This window comes from Leptonychotes weddellii, chromosome 2, assembly GCF_054177405.1.
Source record: "Leptonychotes weddellii isolate Sample4059 chromosome 2, ASM5417740v2, whole genome shotgun sequence".
NCBI classification, from domain to species: Eukaryota; Metazoa; Chordata; class Mammalia; order Carnivora; family Phocidae; genus Leptonychotes; species Leptonychotes weddellii.
Genome location: NC_138370.1, coordinates 61,974,455 through 61,991,109, shown reverse-complemented (window position 1 = coordinate 61,991,109; position 16,655 = coordinate 61,974,455). Strand labels below are relative to the sequence as shown.

Here is a 16,655-nt window from a genome sequence, read left to right as displayed (position 1 = left end):
TCACATTTAGGTCTTTCTGAATCCAGCATTTTAAATAAACTGAGGTGTCTATTAAAAGTTGAGGGGCCATGGGTGCCGGATGGTGCAGTCGGTTAAGCATCCGACTCTTGGTTTTGGCTCAGGTCGTGATTTCAGAGTCATGGATCAAGCCCTGAGTCAGGCTCTGCTTGGATTCTGCTTGAAACTCTCCCTTGACTATGCTTGGATTCTGCTTGAAACTCTCTCTTCCTCTCCTTCTGCTCCTCCCCACCACTCACATACTCTCTCTCTCTCTCTCTCAAATAAATAAATAAATCTTTAAAAAAAAAGTGGAGGGACCAGAATAGATTATATATTACATTATATTATATAATATTATAAATATTATATATAGCTCTATAATACATATTACTTATAAATATACATATTTATATATGTAATAAATAACAAGATGGTCAATAAAATGAATAGCTCTGTTTGCCTATATATTTGTCAGCTTAGAATTTATGGGTTTATATTTTCATATTTTAAAGTACAGTGATTACTTGGCTCTCATTTTTTCATGACACTTGCAAATTATCATTAACCAGTTATCATTAACCATTGTGGTACATTTGTCAGCAGGGGACAAACTTTAACTTTAGAAAAATAGAAGTTGATTAATTTACTGGCTGTTCACGAGCTCTGCTTATTTTATATTTGAATTACTGAGTACTTGGATTTGTACATACAATTATAATGTGCAATAATGTTTGTCTATGCTCTTTATCTTGTCACTTCTTATTTAAATATAGGAAAATGTTAGGATGAAATATTTTTTAATCGATAGACTAATAAAAGAACTTAAAGACAAAGGTCCTCTCTTAATTAAAATCTAATATACATATAATTCTACTAATTAAGAAATACTGACTTTCAAAATCCAATCTCCTGAAAAAGATGAGATGCTCTTAACCAAGGTTGTCATTCATAGTCAGAAAATAACCTGTGGGTCATTACTAGACTTACAAACTATGGGACAGTTAAGAACAAAAACAAGTACAAGGAGCGTCTGGGTGGCTCAGCTGGTTAGGCATCCAGCTCTTGATCTCAGCTCAGGTCTTGATCTCAGGGTCTTGAGTTCAAGCCCTGCACTGGGCTCCATGCTGAGTGTGGAGCCTACTTCAAACAAACAAACAAACAAGCACAAAATCATGACCATCACCAAACATGGAGTCTATGTTTGGTTTTCTCAAAAACAGAGACAGACCAAAAACTATGGGATGTCAATATCAATATCTTATTGGTTATTGGTATTTATGATGCCTTTCCTATATTCAGTTTGTGAGAATATAGAAACTTATTCAGTAAATAGGTGACATTATGCTATTTATTTCACACACAAATCTGGGTTGCTAAGTGGTAATGGCTGAAAGGAATGGAACAGACTGAAAATTTTGTCTCGTATCAACAATGAAAAGGATTCTTAAGAGAAACATACCCATTTTGGAAGATTCCACCAAATTCTATGTAGTCAGTTGAGAAGAGCAAATAAATCAGGAGATAATTTGGTATTTCAAATAGGCTTATATAAGAAGCCACAATGAAAGATCACTTTTCTACCTTATTTAGTTGAGACAATGAAACCTCTATTTATCTTAGCTTTGTGTTTAGTTTAAAAGGAAAAAAAAAGACATAATAATGGAAAGAGCCTTAAAAGGGAAGTCCAAGAAGTAAATTCAAGTGTCAGGGTTGTAACAACAAATCCCTCAGCAAGTCACTAATACTCTGAGGGCCTTTCTTCTCTTAATTTGCAGATGGGCACAAAAGCATCCGCTTTGCTTATGCCATAAGTTGATGTAAGGCTCAAACAGGCAATATATGGAAACAATATTGAAAGGTGTTATCATCTGAGACAGAGCAATAAGGGACAGATGACGTGTCCAGGAGAGGGTTTAAGTCCGATTCTGCCATTTATTCACCGTGTATTCTTAGGCAAGTCACTGAATCTCTTTCAGCTTCGATTTCTTCCTTCACTAAATAAGGGAGCTGAATTGTAAGGTTCCCAAGAGTCTGTGATCTTATACTGGAAAAACTCATAAGAAAACTCTCTAATATGCTTTTGTTTCCTACAAAAGCAACACACACTGATTAGGTGTTCATGATTAATTTCAGTCCCTGTCTTACAAATAAAAGGAAGTCATTATTATTTTTTTTTTTTTTGGCCTAAGTAGGCTCACATCCCTTATGGAATGAGATGTGGTTTTAATTTATTAGCTACATATCAGAATGTTCTAAATGTAGGAAAGTGGCAATCACGAAGAATTATGAGATTGGTACATGATATGAAATGTGAGCTTAAAACTAACATTAGAAAAAGATCTGCCCTTGAAATAAAGAAAAACAGAGTCTGTGCTACATTACTCACAGCCCATGTTAAAATCCACGCACCCTGTACAAACAAAAGGTTACAACCAAACAAGGAGGCGTAGCTGCCTTTAACTCACTCACTTACCCTTTTAATTACTTGTTCTTCTGTAATGCTAAACTTGGATTTTGTGTACACCACAACTAACCATAGAATAGACAATAGGCAAAGCAACATAAGCTTTCGTTGTAAGTTCTATGAGAACAGGAATTTTTATCTGTCTTACTGACTGATGTATCCCAAATACTTCAAACAGTGCCTGGTACATAATAGGTATTGAATAAATATGTCTTGAAAGGATGAACTTGCCTCCATTTTCTGCCTTGAATAGATAAGCTACACTCTTTAGAACTTTGACTTTTCTTTATATCATTAACTTGCTTCTATGAAGAGAGGCAAACCAGAAGAATTTAACTAAAGGTAATCCTAGCAAAAGAGGTAGTTGGGCTACTGCAAATGGCCAACACAAATGTTTGAAATCAGACACCTTAAAATAATCGGAGTTAGCAGTAACGTTCGCTTCAGTATAAAATTACTAAATAAATAGGACGAACAAAGGAGCTAAAGAACTACTCTTTTCATGCTACTAAAGGGAATACTTCAAACAACATAAGAAAAAAATCTACATACAATTCATAAAATGGGATTAAAAACATAAAAAGAGCTATTAATAAACATGACTCTTGTATTTCCTTCTTTTAAAACTCAAAACAGTGTGGTCGGCCTCGTGCCCACATCAAAGGAACCCAACTAACTGAGAATAAGAGAGATGAAGGCTCAGTTCAATATCTCTCCTGGTGCCTAAGCACATTTTACAAAAATGTTCTTTGAACCAACAACAAACTTAGAAAACCAGAAACAGAACAGGAAGATAAACCCACAAGAGAAAACAACCATGACATCACCACACCCCCTTCCAGTTTTCTCCAAAACATTTTTCTTACCAGATGAACACAGAAAGTCAAAGAGCTCTATTTTTAAAGTGTGAGTCTTGATTGTGGCACAAAGAGATCAATGGGCAAACTCTTGTCTTCAGAAAAACATGAGCCTATAGCACACAAGGTGCAAGCTTAGAAAACAGCATGTCTGATAGAGGAAGCATCAAAATGAAAGGATGAATGAACCAGTGAACAAACGAATAAATGTCTCTAAGCGAGATTCCTAAGAGTAATTCACGAAGAAGTGACAATATATAAATTAGCTCATTGATTCTCAATATTCTTCTCATATAATATAAAACTATACAGCTATACATCTATAGAATTGTATAACTATATATAAATGCAAATATATTTAGTATACTTGGCATATATATCTAGAAAAGTGCTAGCCAGGTGGAAAGAGTTTGGGAGAATTTTGAGGAAAAGTGGGGGTGAGCCATAGCATTACCTACCACACTGTGATGCAGAAAGAAGATTTTAAATGAAATTTTGCTCTGTGTTATCAATGACACTCTCTTGCAGTTTCTTAAGAATTTGTAATAAGGATTTAAATCACTTTTCAATTATTTCTAGATGTCACTTATTCATTCATTCTACAAATACATATTGATAGAGGCAATTTCTTCACACTGCAATTACACTGGCAGCTTCGGTAAAGACAGACCTTTTGGCAGAAGCAAGGAAGTCCAGCTTTCTATAGGTCACAGCAACAACAACAATGACAACAAAAAGCAGATCCAGAAGAAGAAAACCATATCCCAGTACAGCTCCTTGTTCTACTCTTCGAGAACATCAACAGTTCAATTAGCTTTCTTGGCATGGCCTAGAAGCCTAACTATTACGTACGATATAGAAAATGTATTCGGAGTTGCGGTCAGCCAACAGATGAACTTGAATTCAGCTGTTCCAGCTGAAGACTGCCTGTTCACTAGGCAACTTTTCCCCATAGCTAGTTGTGATGCTGTTTATTCTCTTCTAAAGGTTAAAGTAAAGCGTTACCAGGCCTCATGAATTTCTCATGAGTTGCGATTAAGCGCAACCAAATTCTGAGCACTGTTAGAAAAATGTCTTCAACCTAAATGAACCGGCATCAAAACTGCCAACAATAATAACCCACAGCTACTTCCATTATGAATTTGGTCTTTGCTTAAAAAAAAAAAAATACCGTGATACTTCCCTCGATAATGACCCACATAAAGCGTTCTCCTTGATTAACAATGGCATTTGTCCTATAGCCCACGCCAGGAATGGAAGCCAGCAGAGCAGCAAGAGATCTCTTCTAAAAACAGAACACAGTACAGCTCATTCTTCAAGACCTTCCAGGGAAAACTAGACGATGAGCATGTTGATGTCTTTTAAAAACAATCTACTAAATGTTTTTAGATCCTGTGCGCTGATAATTGGCTGACCTATATATTTTTGACAATGCTAGTGTCCTAGAGGGCCTGACAATTTGACAAGGAGGTTAGATGGATTTTGAAAAAACCAAGATAAGCAGACTAAATTTCCTAAAAAAAAAAAAAAAAGTATTTTCTTCTGATCTTTGAAACGTTAAAGGAGCCATGTCAGTGGATTATTTTGAGCAAGGAAAGTTCTGCCTTATTAAGACTGCCATTGTAAACAACTAGTCCCCCAGCCAGTCACACACATCAGATGCAAGTACACCTTCCAAGCAAGAAGCAATGACTCTCCATCTACTGGGGCTGGGTTAGAAGCCAAACTAACATGGTTAGATTTGCTGTGTAAACTATTGTTTGTTGCTAGCGAAAATGGTTGCTGCAGAGGGTATTGTGAAGATCCAATAAAGACAATGTACACAAAATACCTGTATAGCACCTGACATTATCCTCATCACAACAGAAATGTATTCTACCTGTGCTCAGGTCAGGTGCTTTAAAGAAGAAATAAAATGTCAGAGATATCCTCACTCCTAGGTTCACAACAGCCAAGCTGTAAAAACAACTTAAATGTCCATCAACGGATGAATGGATAAAGAAAATGTGGTACATACATACAATGGAATAGTATTTGGCCTTAAAACAGAAGGAAATCCTGCAAAATGCAACAGTATGGATGAACCTGGAAGATATTGTGTTGAATGAAAGAAGCCAGTAACAGAATCACAAATACTACATTATTCCATTTACATGAGGTCTCTGAAATAGTCAAAATCATAAAATCAAAGACAGTAATGGTTGCAAGAGGCTAGCTAGGAGGGAGAGATGGAAATTGCTAATCAGTGGGCATGAAGTTTCAGCTAAGCAAGATGAATAAGCTCTAGAGATTGGCTGTACATTACACCTGCAGACAACAATACTGCATTATATACTTAAAAATTTGTTAAGACGACAGAGCTCATGTTAAGTGTTCTTACTACAATGAAGTAAAATTTAATTAAATTTTTTTAAAAGAAGGAGAAATGTAAAAGAAAAAAAGTTTTTGTGTGTTTATTTTTGCAGCACCATTTTGGGACCAGAACATCTCCAATATCTCAAAAGTATTACAATGTAATAATATATACTTGAAATTTTAGATTTTCCTGTAATAAACTATTTCAAACATTACTTTGTTAACAATAAACCAATAAGAAGGGGATGATAACCTCCTAAATTTTGATTATTTCTAAAAGACTCAGTTTATCCACTGGACTTCTTTGGCAGATATGCAATTGCTATATTAGAGAAGTAAAAGGAGCTTTGGGTATCATTTTAAAAACAAGGAAGCTAAGACCCCAAAACACTAGGGAATGCCAGACCTAGTACAAGAAAGGGATCTACTTTGGATGTCCACGCAATGCTCTTTGCACTAAATTATCTCTTAATACACTGAAATCATGGAAATCACCCTTAGATGGCAAGATCATACGAACGGAGTGAATGAACATTTGCAAAATAAATACTATCAGCCAGCTGTTTCTCATAATTTACTGCCTCTAATCCTCTCAAAACCTTGCAACACAGGAATTAATAGGGCTACTTTTAAGGTAAAGAGACTGAGGCCAAAAAAGACTGTAAGACCAGTAGGAGACAAGGCTCGAACTCAGATCCAGGTCTCATGTAATCACAAAACCTTGGATCTTTACAATATACCTTGCTGCCTTCTGGAAAGTGAAGTGAGTCCTGCAACATCCCTGCTAATAAAAAAAATCACTTTGCCCAATTTTCTGGCTGTAAAGTGGAAGCTGTTGATTTCAGAGGAAAATTGTTCCAAGAGCACACACCTGTAGTGGAGTCGATGGTAAAAAGGGATGACAGGTCTCCCGGAATGAGCTCATAAGCCACTGTTCCGTATATCCCAGAATCCCTATCAGTGGCAAGAACATTGATGATCTCGGTGCCTGGCTGGGTCTGGCCGCTAATGCTCATCACGTAGGTTGACGGGTTAAAGACAGGTTCATTATCATTCACATCCTCCATTTCCACACGAACAAAAGCTTGCGCGCTTAGTCCACCCTGTTGGATAAATGAGAAGTGATTACAAATGGATTTCTCCTGAACCCTGAGATGTAGAATCATTGACAAAGATCCTAGAATAGAATTTTAAAACAACAGAAAAGATAGATATTCATTTTACTTTTAACCGTGAGATATGAGTTCACATGTAATAGCATGGTATCCGTACTTCAGCACTGATTTTTTTTTTTTAAGATTTTATTTATTTATTTGACATGCACAGAGAGAGACAGAGTGCACAAACAGGGGGGCAGGCAGGGAGAGGGAGAAGCAGGCTCCCCGCTGAGCAGAGAGCCCAACGTGGGGCTCGACGTGGGGCTCAATCCGAGGACCCTGGGATCATGACCTGAGCCGAAGGCAGACACTTAACCAACTGAGCCACCCAGGCGCCCCATTCAGTGCTGATTCTTAAACATGAATGAGATTACCACTTAAAACTCCTATGAAGCAATAATTTCACACTACAGGCCAAAGATATTCAAGGCAAGTTTTCCTGTTGTCCAAAGAGGAAAAACAAACAAACAAACAAACACCAAATACTTTTATCCCTAGGATAATTTTTAAGTGCTAAAGAGGAAGGGTAAGGAAATTTGGGAGGAAGACGTAATTTAGAAAAGATTGTCAGTCTTTACTCTCCTTAGAAGGCAGAGTAAAGACTGACCTATGTGAGGGAGCTAGACTTCAGTAATCTGGAGGAAAAGCATAACAGATATAGGAAAGAGCAACTGCAAAGGCCCTGAGGCAGGAGTACAGCCAGGCCTGTCAGGGAACAGCAAGGAAGCCAATGGGGTGATGTCAGGATGGTAGGGGCAGGTCATGCGGAGTTCCATAGGCCTCTGAAAGGAGGACCCATTGGAGGGTGTTGAGCAGAAGAGAGGCTTGAACTGACTTAGATTTTAACTGTCACTCTAGCTACACCGTTCATAATAAACTGGAGGGCAGCAAGGGTGCAAAGAGGGAAACCAGTTAGGAGGCTATTGGAATCATCAAGTCTGGAGTGGATAGTGGCAGTTGAGGTACTGATCCTAAATATCTGGGGCCAGATTTGTTTTGGAATTCTGAATTATTCAAGTTTTAGAAAGGTAATAGAGGGCATAAAGTAGTAGTAGTAGTAGTAGTGAGAAGTAGATCCCATACTGTTTATTCTGTGTTGCCTCCAGCTAAAAATCAGGAGAGGGGAGAGAATACAAGAGAAGAAAATAATCCTCTGCAATTTTTACTTTTCTAAAGTAAAACATGTGTTCCTACTTTAAAGCACCATTTTCCATTTCTGTCTGGTACATTTGGATACTTTCATCTTTGACAAAAATCCTTGGTAAGTCACAACAGCCTGGGCTTTCTCACTCACTTCTCTCTCTCTTTCTGTCTCTCTCTTGTTCTCCCTCCCTCCCTCCCTCTCCCCCCCTACAGTTCAGGGATGCACTGAGCAAAGAGGAAAGAGGATTCTGGAGAAGAAAGGTTTGGCAGGAGGCAAAGAGAGGCCGGTGTAAGAAGCACATGCTTAGAGTGAGGGAGGGCAGAGAGTATTGTTTGGGATAACAACAAACCTGGAAATGGTTCTCATGCTCTGAGGTCCCAAGTACCCTAGACATTGGGGACTAAAAAACAATGGGGAAATACAGCTTCAAAAATAGAGTGGTTTTCCATGTTCTGAGTTGAATAAAGAACCAGGGCCATGTCTGTTAGCAACGAGAACAGGAGAAATGGGGGCTGGGGGCGACCGCGGTGAAAACAAGGAAGTGTCGTTTCACACACACACACACACACACACACACACACACCATGCTTACAGGGCAGCCTGGGGCTGTGTCTGCAGCAGCCCCGGATAGCCTGCAGGTCCACAGTGGAGGGCAGCAAGAGGGGCTGCAGGCTAATGGTCAACAGACAGAGTACTGCAGGGCAACCGACAGAGACCCTGCTGTTTCTCCAACCTGCCTGCCTTCTCCCTTCTGTTTTCCTTTGACCTTTCCTTTCCCCTTCCTTTTGTATTTCTCCTTGGATTCCAGAAGTTACCTCAGTTTGAGGAGGGAATGAGAAAGCAGGTAAGAGAAGGGATGAGAAGTGGGGAAAACGTGAAGAAATGAGTATCACTCCACCTTAGGACCTTTAAAAACAAAAATGTTAATTCCTATGCTGTCCACGAAGATCCTCAATCAGGCAATGCTACCAAAAACAAGTAAAATGTTCGATGAACAAAGTGAAAAGCTTGTTCATATAGAAGAGTGAATCTTTCTGCAGGGAAATTATTATAGCTCTCAGGTTTCCAGTTGTAGGAATTCAATTGGCATCTGTTGAATTCATCAGTTGGGTGCTTTCTTCTCATAATAACATTTGTGAATGTGTGTTGTGTATTTCGTGGATTTTCTCCTTCAATTGTTCTAATCCCCCTTTCTAAGACTTTTATAGTTTCTCTCATTTTTACAGATAAGAAAACCAAAGCACAGAGAAACCAAAGTGACTTGCCCAAGGTAAATGAGAGTGTAAGTTGCAGATCTAGAACTGGACCAGAGATTCATCTGTCCCCAAAGCCTCTGGTGACTTTTTTTAAATTAGACTTCTTAAAGTACTGTTATGGTATAAATTCTACCTTTCATGAAAGGCTTGTTTAAACACTATGCAAAGGGCAATGCCAACCATGGACTCAGTCTTAGAGGAAAAAAGGAAGGCAGAGTCCCTGTTGACAAGGGACTTACAATCTATGCGACTACGCGGCAAACACTGTACAACTGGGTTTACGGCACCGTGAAACAATCTGGAGCCAATGATCTGGGTCTAATGTCTGCGCTGCCTGCATCTGGGACCATAGACTGGAGAAAATTAGATAGTCCCTGAGTCTGGGCTACCTCTTCTGTAAAGCAGGGACCTGCTCACCTTGCAGGCTTGTTACTAGAAGGGGAGATATAATACGTATGCAAGCATTTATAATAGTTAATCACTATCAATTATAAGATTTCACAGACCCCTTTTCCTAAATACCTGGGGCCAGATAGATTTGACTTGGACTGTTTCAAGTTTTAGAACGGCAATAGAGTGCGTGTACCTAGTCGGGTCTGGGGCGGTACTGCGTAATCAAACACTTAATATTCTGCAGCAAAATGTATGAATAGACACATTTAGGGAGATTTTTTAAAACATGAATGGCCTCACATTGGTTCAAATCAGGTGTCTCACCAGATGAGGTTTTAAAACTTTCCATCTTGAGGGGATATTGAATTAGGTCAATTCTAATGCCCATCCCAGGTTTCTGTTTTAATCAACCATGATGGTACTATGTGTCCTCTCATTATTTCTTTTACATTTGGAATCTTATAAAATTGTATTGCATAATTCTCTTCTCATGCAAAACTATCATCAATCTCTCTGCTCTCTTTAATTTTTACCAAAATATTTAAGTCATTACTTTTGATTGCTAATGTAATATTGGTATAGATGGAAAAAAAAAGAACAATAAAATAAAACAAAACAAACTTTCCATCTGAGCACTTTGGGGCTTCAGAACTACAGATAAAGGATCATGGATCTTCATGATTCAGATGTCGACACACACCAGGAACACTAAATGAAGAGAAACCTCAATGCTGAAGGAATCCTTGAGATGGGTGCTCAAAAACAAACAGGATTTGGGATCCCCAGCTGGTGTGCAGTTTCAAAAGTCTGGAGGAGCCTTTTGAAATTGGGAGATATGGACCCAATGTTCAAGGCCCTAATGGTTGGCTGCCATCTGGGAATCAAGGAGGACCCAGTATGGTCCCTTCCAATGAGGGTAAGGGCAGCCTTTGCTGTTAGTGATTCCAACTCAAGAAGGCTGGGAAAATACTGGAAATGTTAGTTTGAAGAGTCATAGACAGATATTTGAGGAAACTAGAAGAATTCAGGACCCAGTCCAGTTTATAGGTAGATAACAAAGCCACAAAGACGATGAACAGGAATAGAATCTGGCCACTTAAGCTATGGCCAATCAAATAATTTCCTAGCTTTGCTTCTGCTTCTTCTCTATACTAAAGTCTCCCCCCAGCTCCTGACGGTGAAGTGCTGCTAACCACTTCTAATTTGGTGCTGCCAGATTCAAATCAATTTTCGCTCAAAGAAACTCTTTAAAAAAAAAAAGACAAACTGATATTTCAGGTGAAAATGATATCCTAGAAAATGTAATAACATTTAAACAAATTCTCTCCCATGTTGTAAGAAGGGTCAACACACTAGTGGGCAAGTCCAGGGAGAGGTTGGGCAGGGTCTAGAGAAAAGCCTGGAGAGTCAGATTCATAGAACCTGACTAACATGCGAAGTAGGATAACTTTATCCTGTACACCAGGGGATTCTGTGTATCAGTAAAAAATGTGGCAGGTACACCCTTCATACTTATTTATTTTACATTTACTATGTTAATGTATTATTTATATTAAAATATCACAAAAGTGAAGTTCAAAAGGATAAAATTCAAAGTTCTGTTTTCTTCCCATATCCTTAAATTAAGGACACTATTGCTGTCCTTAATGAAGGGGCATGATCAAATCTAGGGGTCAGAGATATTTGAGGTAGCAGTTAAAGGATGTGTCTTGGGGTGCCTGGGTGGTGCAGTCAGTTGAGCATCTGACTCAGTGGTTTCGGCTCAGGTTGTGATCTCAGGGTTGTGGGATCAAGCCCCGTGTCTGGTTCTGTGCTTAGCATCGAGTCTGCTTAAGATTCTATCTCCCGGGGCGCCTGGTTGGCTCAGTTGGTTGGGCGGCTGCCTTCGGCTCGGGTCGTGATCCTGGAGTCCTGGGATCGAGTCCCGCGTCGGACTCCCTGCTTGGTGGGGAGTCTGCTTCTCCCTCTGATCCTCCCCCTCTCATGCTCTCTGTCTCCCATTCTCTCTCAGATAAATAAATAAAAAATCTTTAAGAAAAAAAAAAGATTCTATCTCCCTTTCCTTCTGCCCCTCCCCTCCCGCTCGTGCACACAAGTGCGCGTGCTCTCTGTCTCTAAAAACAAATAAATAAATCCTTAAAAAAATGTGTCTTAAAAATGAATAAATAAAGGTGTCCCTTAGTCAAAAAGTTGGGGAAATGCTGAAAAAACCAAGTCAAATGGATCCTGTGCCTCAGGACTTCCAGAGCCTTCCCTATGCCCATTTCTAGAGGGGGTGAGTTCTGAGGTGTTCCCCATTCCTATTTGACCACAGAACCCTCTTTGGAAGGAACAGGAGACAAGGATCCCACAGAACACAGTGTGGAGAAAGCTAATCTTAACTCATTTTTCTTCATTTCCCTCATAGCGTTCACCTCTCAATTCTCTGTAACTAATCTTCTGTGTCCCTGGTCAAGACTATCCTGATAATGCAGCCTCTGAGACATGCTGAGTCAGAACAACCCAGCTAAGCTGCTTCCAGATTCCTGGCCCTCAGAAATTGTGTGATAGTAAATGTTTGTTATTTTAAGCTGCTAAGTTTGGAACAGGTAATACACCCCATAAATTCCATCCATGAATATTTCTTAAGGTTTTCTTATTCTTTCTCTTTCTATCAACAAGTTGTGGTTTGTTTTGACATAACTTTAATCACTTCATTGTTTAAATTATAGTGAAAGAGAGGAGTCTGTCACTATAATTTTAAAGATGAAGTGATTAGGGGTGTCTAGGTGGCTCAGTCAGTTAAGCATCTGACTCTTGGTTTCCGCTCAGGTCCTGATCTCATGGGTCCTGGGATGGAGCCCAGTGAGGGGGTCTGTGCTCACTGGGGAGTCTGCTTGAGATTCTCTCTTCCTCTCCCTCTGCCTCTCCCGCTCGTGCTCTAAAATAAATAAATACATCTTTAAAGATTGATTAAAACTAAAATGAGAATGGGAATCACCTCAGAATGGAGGTGGGTGGGTGGGGGGGTGGGTGAAATAGATGATGGGGGTGAAGGAGGGCACTTGTAATGAGCACCAGGTGTTGTATGGAAAAGTTGAATCACTGTATTGTACACCTGAAACGATTATCACACTGTATATTAACTAACTGGAATTTAAATAAAAACTTTAAAAAAATTATAGTAAGAGACTCAACCAATCTACCTGAATTCCAATCCCCTCAAGGCGTGCTGTGAAAATTGGGAGTAGTTTGGGAAAGGACCAAGCTTGAAAGCATACGATATTGGAGGCTGGTTGTCTAGGGCAATCAGCAGATATGAAAAAGTTTCTGCCATTATTTCTATTTCTACTTTGGCCCTTGTCTACTACCCATTCTCTCTATTCTTGCCTTCTATGGCTCTTGAACAGTAAAATATTAATATCTATTCTTCATATCTCTTAGCTCTTGTGGGCTGCAGTTTTCTTTGTCCATGCATTTTGTCCTAGAGTTCATAATTCAGTGAGCAAAGGTGGAGGGAAATGAGGGTCCAATTTGTTAAGGAAAACACAACAGAATAAAACAGATGTCACTAAAGTCAAGAGATGCAGCATCCAAAGAATCATTTCAAGTTCACTGAGAAGTTGAGTAAAATGAACATAAAGAAAGAATGCTGGGATGTGGCACAACAGAAATCATGTTCATAAAAGCAGTTTTATTAGAAAGGTTGGATGGGAAGAACGGGTCAAAGAAAGACTGCAAAGTGAGGAAAGGAGACACAACTATTTTAAGCAGATTTGCAGTCAAAGAAAAGAAATAAAATGGTTTTCTAAAAAAGTACATGAAATTTAAAAAGAGGTTTTTTTAAAGATAAAAACTGTTAACTATGCTTTGTATGCTTATGGGAGATATTCAATAGAATTTCAGGTATTGGTGATGTAGGAAAAAGAGAAAATACTTACAAAAGTGATGCCTGTAGGATGGCTGCAAGGGGTGGGACCCCAAACATCAGAGAGATTTGCTTTTGAAGCAAACAGACATCTCTAACAAGGTAATAGGAAAGAAAGCAAAGAATGAGAGCGGATAGTAGGCAGGAAAGTCAGGACTTCTCCCCCAAGCAGTTATGTGGACAAAAGGCAGAGGTGGGTTTAGACAGTGCTCGGTTTTTATCTGGAGAGTTCTATGGAGTGAGGGAACTAAAGGGATTTTGCAAGTGAATGACTTTAATGATGGGTCCATAAACTAGAGATCTTAATCTGGGAGAAGAATTACAGGCTAGAAGGGAGAGCTACAGTAAGTGAGACAGAAAGATAAGAATGTTTATCAGAGGGGGCGCCCGGGTGGCTCAGTCCTTCTGGGTCACCCAGGATCAGGTCCTGATCTCAGGGTCCTGGGATGGAGTCCCGTGTGTATTCTTCAGCAGGGAGAATGCTTATCAGAGTACAGCATGCTTGAGATCAAGATTTCAGAGGTGGTGCAATTACGGGTGATGATCCTTGGAAGTGAGAAAGTCAAGGAAGTGAGAGGCTCAGGGTGTTGAATGGCTCAATAAACATGGTGGTGGAGAGGAAGATTGTAAGGTGTAGAGGTCCTAACTGACAAGGAGGCTTAGAATATGGCAGCAGCAAGAAAGCATGTCCATGGTATAGTCTGACAAGATAAATTTCCAAAAGCGAATTGGTTTTCAACAGAGAAAGGGGTAGAAATGATTTGGATGTGGCAATGGGCAATTAATTAGGCAGGCACCCACCTCAACAGCTCCCTCCCGGTTTGTGATTAGTGGAATAGGGGCTTCTCTGTGAAAGGCTGGAGAGGAATCGGTATCCTCTGGGGCGGGAGTTTTAATCAGGGCAAGACCATAAAGGAGCAGTCAGAGACCAGGTTGAGTTTATGAGGGAGTTTGCTAAGTGATGGCCCAGGAGTTCCAGAGGGCATGGTAGAAGAGTTTGGGAGGGGGGAGAGGGTGGCTAGGAGACTGACTCAAATCAAAGGATGAACAGCAGGATGGGGATGAGCATATGGATAACAATGGATGGCTGGGAGGCTTAAACCTCTAGTGATAAGTATGAGGCAGAGTGGTATTTAAGACGTTTAGGGGTTAATTCTGGTAGTGTATTTTAAAAAATGGTAGGCAATCAGTTTGAGATATAGTTCAGACAATCCAGCTAGAAAATAGGAGCAACTGGGCAGCAGCTTACTCCTGAAACCGGGGTGAGAGGGGTGGTAATCAGTAAAATATATGATAGGAAAAAAGCAACTGAATATTGGAAAGTGAGATAACATAATCTAGTAAAATTCAAATGTGTGCACCCTAAGTTTCAGTTGTGCAAGATGAGTAAGCTCTGGAGGTCTAATGTACAGCGTGATTATAGCTAATATTACTGTATTACATGAAATTTGCTGAGACTAGATCTTAAGTGTTCTCACCACTTACTTTGTGAAGTGATGGATATGCTAATTATCTTGATTGTGGTAAACGCTTCATAGTGTGTACATATGTCAAAACACGACTTTGGGGCCCCTGGGTGGCCCAGTCCATTGAGCATCCGACTCCTGGTTTCGGCTCAGGCTGTGATCTCGGGGTCCCGACCTGAGATTCAGCCCCGCATCAGGCTCCATGCTCAGTGGGGAGTCTACTTAAGATTATCTCTCTCCTCCTTCTGTCCTCCCCCCTGCACTCTCTGTCTCTCTCAAATAAATAAATCTTTTTAAAAAAACATGATATTGTACACCGTGATGTATATAATTTCTATTTATCAATTATATTTCAATAAAGCCAGGGGAAAGATGAGTGTGAGCTTTCACTCAGCAAGTTTGCTTCTAGAGATCTCTCCGCGTAATTACACGCAGCTGTGCAGCACAACTTCCACAGCCGAGTTTTATCAAGAATATACATAATGGTGAAGGGCTAACTCAATTTACTTTCTGTATTGCTAGCCTGACACAATCCTCCCCTAAGCCTGGAGTGCTGAGATAGAGTTGAAATAGCATATCTCAGACACATATTTCAGCTCCCTAATTCAGATGTCACAGAAATAGAGATACAATGTTAATAAATACATACCGTAAAGAGAGATTCATTTGGCAAAAATGAATGGGAAAAGGAAACAAGGAATTAGAGATAAGCATGGAATAATTAAATTATAGCACTTCATTGTGAAAAACCACTTGCTCTCCAGTGTAATCCAATTATTTGTTTCCATTATGCAATTTTATAGCATTCTCATGGCTTCCATGTATGAGATACACAGCAGCAGCTGAAGCAGCAAAAATAGATTATTTCAGAATACCAGCAGAATAGGAGAAGTGATTACATTAAAAAAATATTGACAGTCATCACAAGGATAAATAGAGCAGCAGCAAAGAAGGCCAGAACATCTAGGTATTTTATAAGAAAATAATTTTCTATCGACAGATAACAATCTCTTAGTGACCACCAGCAAATGGGTTCCTAGCAGTTTTCTTCCAAAGAGCTTTCCGGGTATATATTAGAAAGAGAAAGTATCAGAGGGAAGACCATAGATTATGAAGGTAATTATGTAAAGTTAAAGGTCTTCTGTCAAGGTGCAGTTCATTGTTTTAAATAAATTCATTATGGCCTAGAATCCAACATCTTGAATCTAAAATATCTTGTCTGAGTTCACTTATTCTTCAGATCCAAGCTAGATGGTTATCTGCATTGGTACCAACCTTTTTGATTAGGGACATATGGGGCTAGTAGATATTGCACAGAATAATGATGACAATGCAGGCTTCACCCTGTAGAAAGGCACAGCTCATCACAGAAGAAATGTTTAAAGATCATGTAGGCAACAGAATAAATACTGCATAATACATAGACACTCATGTACATACACACTCACATAAGCACTTATGTTGCTTGGTCTTGTATATTCTGAGGCAAACAGAGGAAAGTTGGAGGCAATTTTAAGTCCAAACAAAGTTCATAGTAAACTGTTATAATGTTTATGATTGGGAGGGAGGGGGACAAATTTTCTAGTTTGTCTTTAAAAATGCATCACCAGAACTGCCCCCGGGAGAATCCACTTCTAAGCAGGTTGCACAAGCAGC

General features: G+C 39.4%; 1 protein-coding gene across 1 annotated transcript in view; it reads right to left on the bottom strand.

The window, feature by feature from the left end:
* Positions 1-16,655, bottom strand: part of DCHS2 (dachsous cadherin-related 2) — a 146,314-nt gene that overhangs the window by 90,691 nt on the left and 38,968 nt on the right. Inside the window, 1 exon segment of the mRNA XM_081813108.1 lies at positions 6,548-6,779. Within this exon segment, the coding sequence (XP_081669234.1) occupies positions 6,548-6,779 (232 nt within the window).